The sequence below is a fragment of the Anguilla rostrata genome, chromosome 15, assembly GCF_018555375.3.
Source record: "Anguilla rostrata isolate EN2019 chromosome 15, ASM1855537v3, whole genome shotgun sequence".
Lineage (NCBI taxonomy): Eukaryota > Metazoa > Chordata > Actinopteri > Anguilliformes > Anguillidae > Anguilla > Anguilla rostrata.
The window spans coordinates 19629153-19647355 of record NC_057947.1 but is presented as its reverse complement, the minus strand read 5'-3'; the positions used below and the strand labels follow the sequence as shown (position 1 = coordinate 19647355).

Here is an 18203-nt window from a genome sequence, read left to right as displayed (position 1 = left end):
CAGAATCCCAATTGCATTTTCTACTAGCTTCCCCATGTTAATGATCAGATTTTTTACCTGAAAGCATGCACAACACGTTCACATACACACTGGCACACATGCATGCACACATGCCGGTACTTGGTTACTCATTAAACTTGGCTTAATCAGGCTCTTGTCCTCTTGCTATGACACTGTCCCATGGTGTGGCATGTAATGGAATGTAAAATTGTATATATTGTTTTAGGGGAACATTTCCACACCGCATAGGAGCCCTGCCGAGATGCCCGTCACTGTGACAGACTGCACACGCTGAATGTCAATGACTCTGCCTGTGACATACAGCCACAAAGACCACAAGACTGAGGGCATTGCCTTTACCGGAGAGATCCGCCTGGGTTTTACTGTCATTGTTGCGTTTTGGCAGATTTTCTTTCTCATGGCTGTGCTTATACAGAGCCAATGGTACGAGAAGCAGAGTAGAACAGGCTAATTAACAGAGCTGAATCTACTGGATTACATTCACGGAATCAAGGTTTGACGCACCAGACATACAGCTCAATGTCAAGACGTGCATTGTCTTCAGAAGGTGGTGTGAAGAGGGCAGAAAGTAAGATGTGAGGCCTTCTCTTCTCTTACTGGTTCTGACACCCGAGAGCACTCTCCCACGCAGCGGCCATGCGCAATCTGAGCAGAGATCTGAGAGAGCCAAGATGCTCAACATCAGAAGGGGTTTGTACTGAAACATTCAGGGAGAAGGAGTCTTCCAGTGTGTCTCTGTCCTCAATGAGGATATTTTAGGTGGCGTGGGAATGGCTTTTGGTTTTGGTGTCTGAAGGGGAGCGCAGTCCATTGGACGACGCTTGGTTGTAGGACAGCAGTGGGATTTCTACCTACGGCTGAGTGGAATCTGATCTAGAGGTTATGTGTGGGTGAAGGCTGGTTATGGAATATGGGCATCCATTTATTTGTTTAAATCAGTCCTCATTAATTCAACTTCAAATTCTGGCATTGCAGCATGTTTTAATCGAGTGATTGCTGTGGAAACAGCAAGGCATCCCAGTAATGGTGACTGTGTGAAAAGAAAACTGTGCGAAAACTATGTGAAAAGAACAAACAGTGCAGAGGCGTCAATTATCATATTTTTCCAGTTTCCACATCTAAACTTTACAAACTGGCCTAGATTCAATTAACATTTTGTCTTAACGTTGGCTTAAAAGAGAAGTGCTAAAGAAGTGCTTTTTTTTTGTTTTACAAACACAGTTTGATAAATTGCTTTTGGTAATTTGGGATTGGCATTTAATTGTTCATTAAAGTTAAGGACAAATATTGATTGAATCCAGCTCCAGCATAGCTTTAGCATCTGTGTTGCATGTCATGCGCAGCTACCATTTTCTCTTTCTCATTTACGTTTTGTATGTAAAAATAAATGACGGTACTAACATACCAGTGATACAGGAGTGGAGCCGAACGGTCTAAAAGACTATCTCTTCAAAATGGCTTGGATGTGTTTTGCAGCCACATAAAACCTACATCTGCAGTGTGCCTTTTTTATCCCTCTACATTTCAAGACAAGAGTGCACCTGGGGCAATATGGATCTTTTCTGTAATGAAACATCATCTTGTGGCCTTTTCAGCTATTTTAATGCACAGAAATAGTGTTAAATTACTGTCTATTTATCCCACGTTCAGCCGTAAAAGATAAGTACTATATAAATGGATACCCATTTCCTGCCTGTGTGTCCAAAAGAGAAAAAACAAGGAAAACATCAACAATGACCATTTTTAGTCCCTGTTCTGAAAGTTGATCATAATTGGTCTGGAGGGCAGTAGATGCAAGAACACATCATTGAACCATTTTTTTTTTCCTTCCTGTTTGACATAATTACAGTATCTTGACAACAGAAAATCCAAGCAGTTTGAAAAGGAAGTAGAGATTATGCACTTTGGATGCTTCACTTTGTCTCTGTCATTTTTTAAACAGTGCCACTCCATCAGCTTAAATGTCCGGGGAACAGAGACCCACAGAAAATACTCCCACAAAGCATGCTCAGTGTGGGCAGGACATTCATGGTGCCTATTCTATGAATAGTGCCTAATATTTTTGACTCCTTCGTAAGCAGTACATGAACATTCATAAATGTTTGTCAATAATTGCGCATAGGCATTTGGTGTGTTAAGTCACCAATTATGCTACAAGTGACTTTACCATGACATACAAAGTGGAACACACCATACACTGCAAAATAAAGGGCAGAATAAATATTAAATGATATGTGTAACTTATACTGCTGTGATGCTGCTGATGGTGGGAAGAAATAGTCAATGGAAGGGAAAAGAACATTCATTTGAACAGCTTTGAAGTTTATTTGGACAGCTGTAACCCTTAGTCACAGAGAGACAGATGTGCTCTTTCTGAAGAAGACCTTTATTCACAGGGTGAAAACGTGAAGGGCTTTAAAATGATTCTGTGTGCGGTGTGCTGTTTGAGTTGAGGTCATTTGGGGAATGTCAGTTTAAGTGAATGCTTTGAGTGAATAAAGCTGGTGAGCCTCTGTCAGAATGACTTTTCTTAGAGCTTTTCTGCTGTTCATTTCCAGTGTAAAGTCTTCATTGAGTAGAAATGAAAAAATGTCTAATGGCTTTTGCGTTGATTTTAAAAGAGCAAGTCTTATCAAATTTGATGTAGGTCTTCCTTCTCGCTTACCCCTCTGTGTCTGTGTGTGTGTGTGTGTGTGCGCACATGCAAATATGCCTGTGTCTCCAGTGTGCAGGAATGGAGAGGGTGGCCAGAGGATCTGCGGGAGGGGGAGATGGGTAGGTAGATGAATGGATAGGTAGGTTGATAGATAGATAATGTAAATGTTTTATTTTGCATTTAATAGTTGACAATGAACCATCCGTTTCAGCGGAGGAGGTGAATTTTTTCTATTTGTATACATTTCAGAAGTGTTTTAAATGAGAACTCCCTCGTTCCGTCTATGCCATATTTCTGATTTGTTTATATCCAATTTATTGTTTGGTTTTATGTCTCAGCATTGCAGAATGTCTGTTTTTTTGGCTACATTTGTATTGATGTTTTGTATTAGTGCAGATTATATCCTGTGTATACACATTCTGAAATTGCAGATGACATAAATGTATTTTTATCCAAACATGTCTGTTGTCATTCTAAATGTTCACACTCACACTTATGATTATATTTAGAAGCTATACCTTACAGCACCTAACAATGCCTTTGCCTATGCTACAATATTTCATGCACACACATAATTTGACAGTTACAGATTGATTTTTAAACTTTCAAGTTATGATGAGGTATGCAGGTGTGATGGGAATGTGTGTGAGAGGGATATTGCTGTATATGCGTATGAGACCAGTGTGTGTGTGTATGCGTGCAATACGGTATGTGCGTGTGTGTGCGCGAATGTGTGGAAATCAGTGTGGTGTGTGCGTGAGAGAGTGTGACAAAGAGGTATATGTGTATATGCATGTGAGACCTGTGTGTGCGTGCATGCGTACGCGCTTGTACAGTACATATGTATGTGTGCATGGATATGTGTAAATCAGTGTGGTGTGTGTGCAGAGCAGGTCCTGCTGTTTCGCCTGTCCTGGGTTCAGCTCTATGGCCAGGTTGTAATGAGGATTGAGTATTCCGCCCTGATCACAGGCTTGTTCAAACAAGGGACACACTGACAATCAGGCCCGATTAATCAATTGGTGTCGAGGCTCATCACTTATCTCGGGCAAAGCCAGGCACCCAGACAGGCCCCGCATTCTGTGACAGGTGTCTACTGGTGCTCCGCCTCCGAACCACAATCCCCTGCCCTTTTTCCTGATAACTCTGCTTTGTGCATCCTCAAGTCCCCCTCATAGCCTCCATAAACAAGGCTTTTTATCCTTCCAGTCTGTGTGGTGAAAGCTCCCGTAGAGCTGCGTATTTATTGTGTGTGTGTGTCTGTCTGTCTACAAACTGCAGAACCCTCCCACTAGGCCCAGACATTGCCGCAGAATTTACAAGACAATAAATGAGCCATTTTACATGGGAGAACTAATGGCCACATTTAGAATGCAAATATATTCTTCTCTCTGTGCAACATTACACTACATTCACAATGAAACTTCTTTGTACTGTAAAACATTTGTAAAATAAAGTAGGCGTACCACCACGTTGTTGTAAAGGAGGTTATGGATTTACGCTGGGATGGGTTGTGCTGGGAGGGGACATGAACCTGAGGGAACGATTTGTTCCCGCCTGTCTTAGCTGTTTCCCTGCAGAACTTTTACCTCAATTTGCCCCAAATCTTAAGTTGGAATGTATCTTGTTTTTTAACACTTGGGTGGGGGCTAGCTAAAATGATTCAAATGTCAAATTTAAAGCAAATTGCATGTTGGCTAGGACTTAATTTGTAGTGCCTGGATTGCTGCTTCATGGGTTTCTTTTCATATTTCCATTATTAAAAAAGTCAATGCTTTTTCTTTTGTGCTCAGATATGTTCTGTGAAAATTGATGCATCTTGTTCATAATGTATTTACACAATAACTAAGGTATATGCTATGCATATTTTCATAATATATTTGTAATGCATCAGGTTGAATGTTTCGATATTTGCTTGTGGAGGCAGGGAATTTCTGGCAAAACTAATTTCAGAGTAGAAAGGTGAAATGAATGCAATCATAAAAAGAGAATTGTCAGGGTGCCTCTGTATGAATGGGGTAACACTACAAAGGCTACAAAATTACAAAGGCTGCACATTTTCCATGTTATGTCTCTTAAATTTGAATTTTTAGGCAGCCAATACATTTATTTTGTGATTACGCTTGCAAATTAAACATATCTGCATTTGTTATTTTTCATAATCAAATTCAGAGGTGCATGTTTCACATTTCACTGAAATATGCTTTGGTAGCATATTCTCTCTCTCTCTCTCTCTCTGCCTATTTGCCTATTGCCTATTTTCTCAATACTGCTAGTGTTTTTTTTATTAGTTTTTTTTGTCCTCAGTTTCTCCTATTAAATAAACTGCAGTCTGTTTTTCCACCTTGACATTTTGAAAGTAAATGATTGCAAACACACCACAAACATATTTTTGTTTGCTTTAGATCACTGTTAACGTGAACAAGTGTGTCTTTTGCATGGCTATCATATAACAGCATGTATATAATCTATGAAGGGTAGGTAATATTGTTTATAATCTGTAAACCAAATAATAAAACAGACAATATCTGTACAGAGGACAGTATTATATGTCAGCAGATTACAATGTTTTTCTGTGTTTTAGTCTTTATTCACATATTTGAATTGTGTGTTGTGTATTTACAGATAGTGTTTTTGTCATTGTTTGCCTCCAACATGGCTGGAAAGAGCAATATATGGTGAGATCTTTTCATCAGGAAATTGAGAACCTCTTTGTGCAGCACGAAAATTGAAAAAGGGGTCATTTTCAATATGCAATATTTCTAACATGCATCTCAGCGTGGTGCACTCATCTTATCACATATTCTTTGATCTCAAGAGCCGAACTATTCTGCAACATTTGTTCGTGTGGCTGTGCAAGTAAATGCTGCAGAATTGTGCTTCTCTTGAAATCGCTGGTCTTCAGAGGCGCTCCCATGTGCACAGCGCCACCATCAGGCAGTGAAGGGGAAGTGCGGTCTGCTGTAGCTCTGCAGACATGCAAATCTCTCACCGTCCACCAAGCCAAACCACCAAGCACTGTCTACAATAGGGGCTTGTCCGGCTTCTTCAGGTTGTGGGTCTGAGTGACTTCCAAAGCTAATTAACCTTGGGAAACTCACACACAATTATCACAGATCTGCTCTCCCCCACCCTCCTATGCCGTCTTCCAGCCAGAATGTTCCCTCCCACAGTGGAGTGATTTCCTCCTTGAAACTAAGCACAGGTGATGTGGCTACTGCACAGCCTGGCACAGGGCTAAGCCTTCATCACCAGTTCTTTACAGAGAGGGCAGTATCCTCAGGCCAGACGTCGAAATGAAGAATCTCTTTCTGCTTCTCCACTCCTTTCACCTAATAACAGTTAGGGCAATGGCAGAAATTATTCAATAAAAATGGATTTGAATGTAGCATATCAATTTTGAAGTACATGATCATAAAAAAGTAAAGAAGGTTACCAAGGACAGATTTTGACCAGCTATTTTAGCAGCATGATTTTCAGGTCTTTGCTTCTGAGTCTTCAATTTCCATTTGCAGGTCTTTCACCTGTGACTGCATTGTGCAAAGTAAGAGGCGCTTCATTTACTTCTACCAGAACACACACAAGGTGAAATACAGTTTTGCTTTTCTCAGGAAGTATCATGCCCCTATAGCAGTAGACTTGACCACAATTTCTCTGTCGGTTTTGGGGTCCGCATATACAGCATTTTTGGACACATCTGTTTGGATGCATCAGATGTGAAGTATAGGTAATATTGCAACAGGAGGGTGGAGGGGAGCCACTATTTCCAGGGCAGAGCCAAGCCATCACTCTGATCATGTCATCAAAAGAAACCGATGCACATTGTGGTGTCCACAACAGGAGGCATTTCCAGAGCCTTGGTTTTGAGGGGCAGAGAAAAGCCTCTTCTCTGAGTGTCACTGGGCAAGCTGAGCACAGACCGCAGGGACAGGCCTCACATTCGAGTTGATACATGTAAAAACAAAAAGGCGAACAGGCCCAAAGCAGCGAGCGGGGGCACAGGTGTCCGGTGCGCTTTTAACAGGGAGTAGCTTTCTGTGGAGAACGCAGCTCTTTGTTGGTGGGGCGCTAAATGATGCATATATTTCTGAAATTGGATACAAGGCTGCTCAGCAGGAGCCAGGCACCAAAGGCTCTATGGTTGCAGGATTCTTTTATAAAAAATACTTCCCTGCAGCGATGCGCAGTTTTCAGGTTTCTGCCTTGCATGGTCTGCCATATACAAAGCCAAACTTTACTGTGGTTAACAAGGCACTTCACTGAGAGTGTAGCAGTGTGTGGGTCTGAGTGTATGTCTGTGTGTGCGTGTCTGTGTGTGTTTCTGTTTAAATGGTCTCCACAAATAGTATATATCACATGACTGCATGTTTACAGGGGACAATCAGAGTGTGTTCTGATCGTCCCGTGCTCTATTTTAGGTCTGGAGAGAGAGATCTGTAGATGGCCTCCATTGTTACTCAGTGCCAACGTGTCCTACTTAACTCAATGCATGTTTTATGATTCCTGCCAGGGGTTCCATGTGGAGTTGTAAACCATGCGTCTGAGTCATGACACCGGTCCTTCCATGCATCGTTAGATGACCGCATTCTCTCTCCACAGCTTGCAGGCCAGGGTTCTACAAGGCCTTCGCCGGGAACATAAAATGCTCCAAGTGTCCGCCGCACAGTTTCAGCTACGAAGAGGGCTCCGAACTCTGCAACTGCGAAAAGGGCTTCTTCAGAGCGGAGAAGGACCCCGCGACCATGGCCTGTACACGTAAGTCAGTGTGAGCGTATGCCACAGCGTTCTTTGCAAACTGTAGCCTAGCGTAGATGTGTCAGTATCTTGACCAGCCATTGTAAAACTGTAAAAAATACCCTTCTATTTCTAGAATACCCTTCATCGCAAAGAAAACCTCTCTGGACCAATCAAAAACCTACACTAAAACTGTAAAATTTAAAAACCCATAAAGTGAACTAGCTTTTAAGCCTTGTGGATTTAATCAACACTAGTCAGACTGGCTAGCAAGATGTTTTACCAGAGAAGTTGTGAACAGAGCCAGTCCAAAATCCACAAAGTGGATGCAGTTAACATACTTAGAACTTCATTCAGCCACCACTGCAGACATACAGCAGTGGCCTGCTGCCAAGTCTGGAACAATTTGTCATTTAGTTAACAATATCCAAGTAATTAGGCTGCATGCAAAGTCCAGGTAACGTATAATGTAACAGAGTTGCTGGATTTAAATTAATTGTTGCTCATTGTTCCGATTTTAAGGCTTCATAAATAATTCACACCCTGCCATTACAGCTCAATAGTCGCATGAATTCACAGTTTAGCCAGGATAAATTATTGTCAATTAGAGAGCAATTTAATTGTCCGTGCAAATTGGCAAGTGCACTTTTCCAGTAGGTAGGTGTCTGTTCCTGGTGTGGAGAGGTAGTCCACAGGGGATTTTCTAACTGACGCTCCATTGATTGCGTCTGTGTCTCCCGGGGCGATGATGCTGACACACATGAAGCAGAGAGGCTGCTGGAAAACGCACAGGCAGTTCTGCACCTAGGATCAGAGCCCTGCGGTCTTCAGAAGCCATTTCTAATTAAACTAATGTTGCTTTATTTATTAACAATAATACATTAGTGTAATTAAAGCTGGGATGATGATAATAATAATAATAATAATAATAATAATAACACCTTTATTATTTATTTGTTTTATTTTATTTATTTTTTTTTCTTCTGGAGAAAGAGAAGATTAGGCCCTTGACTATATGTGGTTGATGCCGAGACCATAGTCTAGATTGCATTCTTGTTTAGTTTTTCTACGGGGAATGAGGCGAGTGCTCGTAGCTCAGCTGACACGGTCTCGCCACATCACCTCAGGACCAAGAGGAAGCGGTGCTCCTGTGTTTTTCATTTGAGAGCAGAAGGAAGCCTGAGATGTGCACAAGTCTGTGAGATAATCATCTCCTTCCAGCCACTCAATGGGAGCTGACTGATAGCTGGGGGAAGGAGGGGGGGGCTGCCTCTCTGATGGAGAGAAAAGACAGAGATAGCACCGATTGTGTGCCCTGAAAGGGAATGGAGCAGATGTGGACAGAGGTTGTGCAGGGAGAGGCTGCTCTAGGCTTCATCCATCTAAAAAAGGCTTTTCGCAAAGATCAATTGTGGATGGAGAGGGGTTTATTTATAGAGGACAGCTATGACTCTTAACACAGAGCACCGGATGGTGGTCTGTACTGAAGAGATCTCTTAGGTGCTGCTGGATGGCTCATCCCGTGAAAGACCCTGTTCTTGTGCACAGATGGGACGCACAGTCTGGTACAGACCCTTTCCCTCACCTAAAAAGCAGGAGACATCAGGTGCTCTCTTTCCCCTTGTTGTTGTTGTCAGGTGGCTGTTCCCATGCCTCCCTTTTTTCCGCACTGTAAAGGACACTTCTCTGGGCTTAGGATTGAGCCTCATCAGAGCCGATTTCATACACACTGTACCTTTAACACATCCCACAGCCGGGTACCAAAGCAATTTGGGTGATATACCTCAGTCGAGGGAACAACAGCGCTATCGGCACCCTTGATCAAACAGCACACCCTCTGCTTACAAGTGTCTCTTACCCAAAGCACTTCCTTTAATGTTCGAAACAGAAGGTAGCTTATTTTGCTAATGACGGGGGAATGGTTGTAAGGAGACAGTAATCCTTCCTGTTGTGTCTACTTCACATTTGCCTTCAGGAAATTAAGCACCAGAGCATGTGCCTGATGTAAAATATCACGGTTTAAGCTTTTAATTCGGGTGCCTGTGTGTCTGTAAATCCATATTGAGCCAAGTCTTCACGCAGTTCCATCACTTATGTGCTCTCCATGCACAGTGGACTTCTGCAGCATAGTCAACTCTGAAGCATTGTTGACAAATCAGTTTCTTCAGTGCTTTCTATGAGTGAGCAGGGGTGAAAGCTAACGTGCCATGTTGACCACAGATTTCAGTTTCTGTTGTTGATGTTTGATCCATGATCAACATTATCAGCATTATCAGGTCATATATCCTGAGCTGTCAATGCATTGTACTCTAATGACTATTGTAGGTAGATTGCTGGAGAACTTAGCCCCAGCTCAGGCAGAACACCTTTTACTGTGCATATTTTGAAAGGGAAAGAAGATAACATCAGACAATCATACTGCGCCATATTATTTCTTGAATGCATAGTTTTTGTCCTCCCAGGTAATGCAGCAGAAGCAGTTATTCTAGAGATTAAGCAAAATGATCAGCCTAGATGGGCTAGATGAGTTATTCCCCTCTTGAGACATTCTTATATTCTTATGCTTGCATGTTCTTGTGTGGGGCGGTTAAGAAGTGCATCGGAGGAAATGGGAAGTGGGGCTGTTTTATGCCTCACTGAATGATGACTGCAACCAGGGCTGTGAGCATAGTGACATCACTCATGTGAGCCTGGGACATTCTCAATGGCACAGTGGCCAATGAGCTCCCTTTAATCTGTCCTGAGGCTCAGGGTTCACACCTGTGAGGCTCCAATGTGGTCATCAGATACATTAAGTGTAGAAGTGTGACCATGAGATGCAATTTGTATTGTGCTCAATGAGGAGAATTCTGTTTAGTGTTTTACAAAACGGTCATTTGAAAATAAAGTGTGAGTAAAAGCAAATTAAATGTACTTATAGATTATAGTGTTTTTAAAATTGATACATAGGCTTTGAGTTTTGATCATGTGTCCATAGTACCAGTTTGAGTGTAAATGGTTGAAAAAAATGGATGTGTGTTCTGATGTTTTTTGTTTTGTTTGCAGGCCCTCCATCCCCTCCCAGGAATGTGGTCTTCAACATTAACGAGACCTCGCTGTTCCTGGAGTGGAGCCCACCCAGTGACATGGGGGGCAGGAAGGACCTCACTTACAACGTCTTGTGTAAGCGGTGTGGGGCAGACCCCCGGCAGTGTGAGCTGTGTGGGGGGGACCTTCGCTTCGTCCCCCGGCCTCAGGGCCTCATCAATGCCTCGGTCACCGTGCTGGACTTCACAGCCCACGCAAACTACACCTTCGAGATCGAGTCCTTCAACGGCGTGTCTGAGATGAGCTCCTTTCCACGGCCAGTTGCAGCCATCACCATCAGCACTGACCAGGGCGGTGAGTACACATGCAGGACTTTGGCACTTATGAGTACACATATCAGAATCAGGGGGTTTATGAGTACACACATCAGAAACAGGGGTTTATGAGTATACACATCAGAATCATGAGTTTGAGTACACATCAGAATCAGGGGTTTATGAGTACACCGCAGGACTTGGGCATTTGAGTTCACACATCAGAATCAGGGGTTTGTAAGTACACAGGTGGGACTTTGGCACTTATGAGTACACACATCAGAATCAGGGGTTTATGAGTACACATATCAGAATCTGAGGTTTGTAAGTACACATGCAGGACTTTGGCACTTATGAGTACACACACCAAAATCAAGTTTTTTGTGTACACACACAGAAAGTAGATGTTTAGAATACACATGTGGGAATCAAATATTGATGAGTATGCAGGTGTGAATCCTAAGATTATGAGTACTCACAGGGGCAAAGGGCATTTATCAGGATTACATGTAGGAATAATGGTTTATGAGTACACAAATGGGAATCAGATTTTTCAGTACAAACTGAAAAATTGGGCATTCACAGCAAGGGTTGTGTACTGGAATGTAGATGTTACAAAATTAAATGTTATTAGTTTTTTAAAAGGCATTTGAACCTTTAACATTTAAACATTTAAATCCCTAAGAATACTCTCATATTATCTTTGTGTCATTTTAATGGGAATTGTACTCTCTGGATTAAGGAAATATATAGGCTTTTTCATTTTTCCATTGAAGTACAATATAGCCACTTTGGTGTAAGGTGAGTATGTAGGCTCCCGGAAATGGCCACAAGATGCACATTAACAGTATTCTGTTCACTACACTGTGATGCTGCTCAAAGTTTGTTTAAGCTTGAAAAACTATTAATAATTTAATATGTATTTGTCAAGCAGTAGTGTAGTGGTATGTTCTTGGTGTTTGCATACCATTTGCATAGATGTTTCTTAATTAAGCTGTATCTGCTGTTTATGCAACAGCCTTTTCATATCACCAGGGTATTATGCAATTGTTACAAATTGTTACCACTTAAAATGTTTAAATGTTTAAAAACTGTCTGGGTTTTTCTATCAGGTTTTGTGCAGTCTTGCAATCTTTAGTCTGGAGCAGATCAGTTCAACTTCCAAAGAAAGCTTTAGTCCTGGGAATATAAATGAATCTTTGATCTTGTGCTCTAGACAGTCTGTAACCAACGAGTGTTTGTACTGGAGTACACTGCTTTTAGAGGGGCTGGCTTTTCTCCTGTAATTGTGTTCTCAGTCCTTTCAAAACACAGGGTTCCTCCTGTCTGTGGCTGTGTTTATGCGTCGTCCAGGTGTGCAAATAGGCGGCTTGCTCCAGGGCTGTTTGCACGGGTCGTACATGTTCAAATAGGCGCCGCCGCCAGTGCTGCTATATCAAGCCTCGGCACTTTGTTTCCACCAGTCCAGAAATAGCTGTGCGAGCGCAGTCAGTTTGTGCAATCGCATTTTCACATGAGGGGGCATACTTGGATGGGGTTTGTTTTTGTTCAGAGAATTGCATCAGGATATAAAGCACTTCTCTGGGCAAAATCATGTTCTGTGTACTTAGCGCGGCTATTTGTGTCCACCTCTATTACCCCTAACTAAGGTGAAGTCATTAATGCCCGGCGTGATGTCTGTGACTGATTGGTCATTTCCTCTTGGTGCTGTGGAACACACTCCCACTGGAGGCTAATGGGTGTGATGGGCTGGGTACAAGAGACTGTGGGTACGATTAAAATACAGGGCCAAGTACTTTCTGTAATTGGACCACGTCATGGGATCTGTCTGGCTTATAATTTCATTGTTTATTAGAAGAACATATTTGGAAGTTTATTTGTGTTCACATAACAAGACCAACAGTATAAACTAGGCACTAGTTTGTATTTCAGGTGGGAGTTTCAAAATGATTTGGAAGTGTGTATGATTTATTTGTGTTTTTTGTTTGTGAATGTTTGTGTGTATATGTAAGTACATGTGTTTGTGTCTGTGTGTGTGTGTGTATGCTTGCATACATGCCTGCGTGCGTGCATGCGTGTCTGCATGTTCACGTGTGTCTGTGCATGCATGTGTACATGCATGCTTGGTGCGTGTGTGTGCGTGCGCGTGTGTGCATGTGTGCGTGTGTCTGTGCATGAGTGTGTCTGTGTTTGTGCGTGAGTGTGTCTGTGTGTGCGTGCGTGTCTGTGCATGCGTGTGTGCGTGCGTGTGTCTGTGCGTGAGTGTGTCTGTGACTGTCCGTGCGTGTGTCTGTGTGTGCGTGCGTGTCTGTGCATCAATGCTTGCGTGTGTGCATATGCCTGCGTCTCCAGTGTGCAGGAGTGGAGGGGATGACCTTCCTCTCTGGGTCAGTGTAGCTCTGATCTGCAGCCGCTCAGCCTGGCATCAGATACACTACAATTAAGCCCAGTTTATCAGTCAGACTGCACACACTGTTTAAAAGCAGGACAGAGGGGAACGGACGCACAGCTTGATTCACAGACTGGATACATCAAACAGGTGGATAACAAAGTGAGCAGGAAAAGAACAAGACAACAGGGCCACACTACAAATGTCGAGGACGTGCCTGGAATGTGGCTCACTGCAGTACTGAAACTCGGCAGCTGAATTCTCGCTCTGGGCACAACTCAATAAAATCAATCAGATAAACAGGCTCAAGGTTTAATGTGGGAATTAAGTCGTCAAAAACTTTAGCCTGAATTCAACCCTACTTCAGTTGTGTTTGTCCTTTACCTTGACTAAAGACATTTGCCTTGCTTATTCAGCAAGGCTGACTGGTTTTATATATACATTTTCTTTTTAATTTTAGGTAATGGTAAATGTATAATATTATTGTTTATGCCTTAGTCTTGAATGGGGGCAGTCAGCTATGAATTGGGAATATATAAATATTATCTGTGTTACTACTTATAGATTTTCAAGATTATCAGTCATGTGAAACACAACCTGAAGATGAGAATAGTCCCTGATTGCACTGCTGGACACTGAAAATGAGAGCTATCATTACAGCCATAGCTTCAGTTCCCCCACCTGCTTAATGGGGTCACATCATGTAATCATTTACATATTCAATTTGATTGGCTGGATTATGAAAATCTGCACTGGTCCCATCCCTCAGGTCACCCCTATGCCCATTATTTTTATGAAAATAACAAATATGATTGCTAGATACTGTGGTTTTATACTTTTGTCTGTGGGCACTGTGAAGGATATGCAACCAGATGAAAAATAAGATAAAAATAAGGGTATCCCTATCACATTTGCAGTATGATAAGCAACCATGTTTGCATTGGCAGACAAAAACACTGCTTATATTTATTCCGTATGGCTGATAGTAGATAGTAAAATGTGTTGTATATCATATATAGTCTTACATGAGGATGCTTAGTAAATTATTATTGAAAGCCACATTTTATATATTTTGAATGAATTTTATTAGTCTTGTGTAAACATGTATTGAACTTTGTGAGCGCATAATCATTCATTTTTGTAAAAATGCAACACTACATTGTTGTTTAGTAAGCAAAAAGATTTGGAAAAAAAAGAAACACGATTCATCATCTCCAGCAGGATGCATCCTGCTGTACTTTCCAGACATGTTATTTTCCCCACTTGAAAGGAAAACACAAACTCCTTTATCATCAGTCTTTCCTGTGGAGCAATTTGTCCGGTTCATAATTTAATCAGAGTTTATCATCTTCGACTGAAAATATGAAGTGTCATATTGATTCCTCTTCCTCTACTACCTTCCATTCTGAGCAACAGCACTTGCAATTCTGAGTCTGGACTGTTACAGCACGCAGCCAACTCAATTACATTAGGCTGTGCCCTGAATTAGTGCAACTTAGAAAATACCCAATTTCAGAGGAGAATACCCCAGTTCAGAGAAAAATACCCAAGTTCAGTGGAGAATATTAATATTACCTCTGAGAAATAATTAAACTAAATGACTACATTTGAAAGAGAGTTTTCAGTAAAAATGAAAATGAACACAATAAGATATGGACACCATCTCTCTCTCCTGTACCGGTGCGAATACTATTGCTCCACCACACAATAAAGCTATTTGAGTCATCAATACCACAGTGGAACTAAACCAAAGAAAGGGTTTTTAACTTATGCAATAAAATAATTTTTACATTTCTCTCTCTCTCTCTCTCTCTCTCTCTCTCTCATTATTACATAAAAATACCTTTTGAAATGTGAAATGGAGAAGTCTGACCTGAATGGGCACACAAACTCAAGGTCAGTGCCAATATCTGCTCAAAAGTTTAGAAAAATTTGGCAAGATTCATCACATAAAAATCTGGTAGAGTAACAGGCTACACAGGCCTTTATGATAGTACAAACAAGTGGCCAGGTGTGCTGTGAGCACACAGCAGACAAATCTCATATCCATGCACCTTCAGAGGAAATTAAGAGGACGATGGACCATTTCACACATTTTTACTGCATATGCAGTGCTTCTCTTTATTGCACCAGAGTGCAGTGTATGGTTTAGATAGTTGTGAAAAGTAAGTAAAGCTAGTATTAAGAGGCTAATTAATCTGTTTTAATTAGCACTACTTACTCAAAGACCTTTAAACAGCCTCATTTAACAAGAGGTTTCACAGCTGTGACACTTAAGGGTGCTGATGCTTCTCAAAACACTCCTCTATATCCCAGCATATCTCCTGCCCGTATCACCTCCAGCCCACTGTCAACTTTGCATTGCTCACTGAACGACTGCTTTATTCTTCTTTTTATTTCATTTTTTTTTTAACTGGAACCCTAATAATCTGTAGCTGCAATACGTCCACATTCACACGTCTTTTGAACATGTTTACACACTGCCAAGAGGCCGATACAGATAAGGGATTAACAGCAGGATGCCCTGGCCCTGTGTAAATCCTGTCACATTTTCAGAGTGAGATAAGTGTCTTGGAAATTTACAGCTGGATTTATGGCACGGCCCTTTCACTGGACCACAGTGCTGTTTTTCTCCTCTGACTTTGAAAGAATGAGATTAAATTTTGAAAGCAAAAAATACACAAAGAAATAAGAGGACCATTCTTCATTTTGGCGATGAGCAGACACCTTTGTCACTCAACAGAGATTCTAGCTGATTATGTTGAAACTCTGCATTGTGATTTATCTGTTTTCCCACCATACAGAAGAGAGCCTCCTGTAGGCCTTATAGAACAGCAGCTTTTTAAATGTACGTACTATACGAGGCAGGAGATTATATGTGACAGAAACAGATGTTTCTGAGAAAGCAAGGCTCTCTCTCCCGTGATAGCGATTTCTACCGGTGCTGAGTGCAAATGGAAGGACTTTTTGGGCCTAAATGGAATTTTCACTATAAATCACCAAGCAAAAAATTGAAGAGAAAACAATTCTAGCTTTTTTTCTTTTCTTCTAATACATGTTAACTCTCAGTACATCCCAAAGAGAAGTGCTTGATTCATATTTGGTGTGATACTAGCTTCAGTAACAAGGCAGGCAGACAGTCAGCTTGTCTGTTTATTATTGTACAGGAATTCATTTTACATTCAGTCATCACGGTAACTACTACTATTCTCAACCAGCTGAGTTCCTCATGCCTTCCAATGTTTGTACATCAGGGCATTTCCCACAATTCCTGGTTTTTAATAATTCACTTGTTTGCTGCTTCTACAAATATACATGTGCCGTACGCCTGTATGTACATAAACAATAAATAGATAGATGCAGTCCTTTGCTGCTGGATGCTGCTGAAAAGAGTAATGTTGCCCTGGTTTTCGCTTCTCACTCTTCTTTCTGGGTCATTGTTTCTTGATGCCTTGAAAACATCTGAGAAGAAATCGACAAAGCAGCTGCACACGGTGCCCACTGATAAAAGAAACAAAACGAAGCCAAACAAAGCTAAATGAGGCCAGGAACAGTGGAGGCTCACCTGCGCACAGGAGGCCTGGGCTGCTGAAGGGTGTCGGGAGGGAAGGGTTCCGCCCAGGCTGTTTCTCTGCCTCATCCTCCATGGTTATTACTGCTTAGCACAGCGTGTCCTGCTAATGGAGCCACAGCGGAACAGGAAGGGGTCCCCTGTTACCATGGAACAGGAGGGGAAACGGGGCTCCAGGTGACAGGGCCATGGCTGGCAGCACACGGGAGGGGCGGGGCCTGCTTTCAGTCGCTGCGGCGATGGTGATTGATGCACCAGGGGAGTGAACGTGCAGCAGCATTGAATTCAGAAAGTTAATTGATTGTTCAGAGTGCAGATGTGAGGTGGGGGTTTTGGGCTCAGGAAAACGTGAGAGCGTGAGATAGGGGGCAGGGGAGGGAGGGAAAAGGGGGAGAGAGAAAGATGGGAGGAGCAGGAGTGGAGGGAAGAGATTCTGCAGTGGAATGTGATATTTCTTTAGTTGCTGAAAGCAGCTGGGCAGTAGTGTATGTCACTAAGCAATCAAGAGCCATCATTTTTCAGCTCCACTCTCCCTCTCTCTCATGAATACATTGAGAGTGCTCCAGGAAGAAAGTTTTATTAATTATGTTTATGAGAAGGAAGATTCAAAAACATGCTTCTTTTAAGTCAAATAGTGTGAATATATTTGTGGGTTAGGTTCCCAAGCAATTAGGAACCTGATTTTTTGTCCAAAGACCAATGCTGTTTTGGAGACTAAATAAATGTATGTCATAATATAATGGATTCACAAAATGAATGAGATTTGCATGTAACGAGGCTCAGGAGATCATCGGTGTATTGCAGAGATAAAAACAAATATCACTGAAACATTTAATTTGAGTCGAGGTGTTGTTATTTAAATGGACTGTGTCTGTACTTATTTTTATATTTTGGCTTGTAGCCTGCTGTGCCAGTTATTCCAGATGGCTGTGTGTTATTTGAATCACGTAATCAGATATGGCATTGCCTCCTGCTGCAATCTTTCATATTTGTGAATTCTGGGATATACTGTAAATACTCATGAATGACCTCTTCACTCCCTGCTTACAACCACATTACAAAATTACATCTTCCAGTGAAATGAAGCAATGTTTTTGAAGGGTAGTGTTTCAGACCTTCGTTTGACATAGTAGAATAAATGAGAGTGGACAGTGAAGGATAACGGATGATTCAGAGAATGATTAGTAACTAACAGATGCATATTCAAAACCAGGGCTGCACTACAAGGGTTGATCCATTTCAGGATTTTGTGCCAACTTCTGCTCTTAATTAGGTAAGCTGCTCAACCAGCTACAGCTGAAGACTGCAAGTTATTTTACTGTGCTCATATACAGGAGTCAAACAGCGTAGTTTGTAGAGCTGTCCACAAACCAAAGTTAAGGTAATTGGTTGGAACAGTAACCAGCACACAGACCAGCCCTCTCGGACCGGAGTTGTGCGACGCTGTTCTGAAAGTTGAATTGTGTAGCACGGAATGTGTGTTTCAGCATC

General features: G+C 41.8%; 1 protein-coding gene across 6 annotated transcripts in view; it reads left to right on the top strand.

Annotated features, from left to right (window-relative positions):
- The window catches only part of epha6 (eph receptor A6), a 203277-nt gene that overhangs the window by 118408 nt on the left and 66666 nt on the right, over positions 1-18203 (top strand). For 4 of the 6 annotated variants that reach the window (XM_064310573.1, XM_064310575.1, XM_064310574.1 and 1 more), the window contains exons 5-6: positions 7277-7432; positions 10457-10792. In XM_064310573.1, the coding sequence (XP_064166643.1) occupies positions 7277-7432; positions 10457-10792 (492 nt within the window). Of the gene's footprint in view, positions 1-7276; positions 7433-10456; positions 10793-13705; positions 14933-16611; positions 17043-18203 lie in introns of those variants that run through there. The other 2 variants (XM_064310577.1, XM_064310576.1) reach the window with 2 other exon arrangements.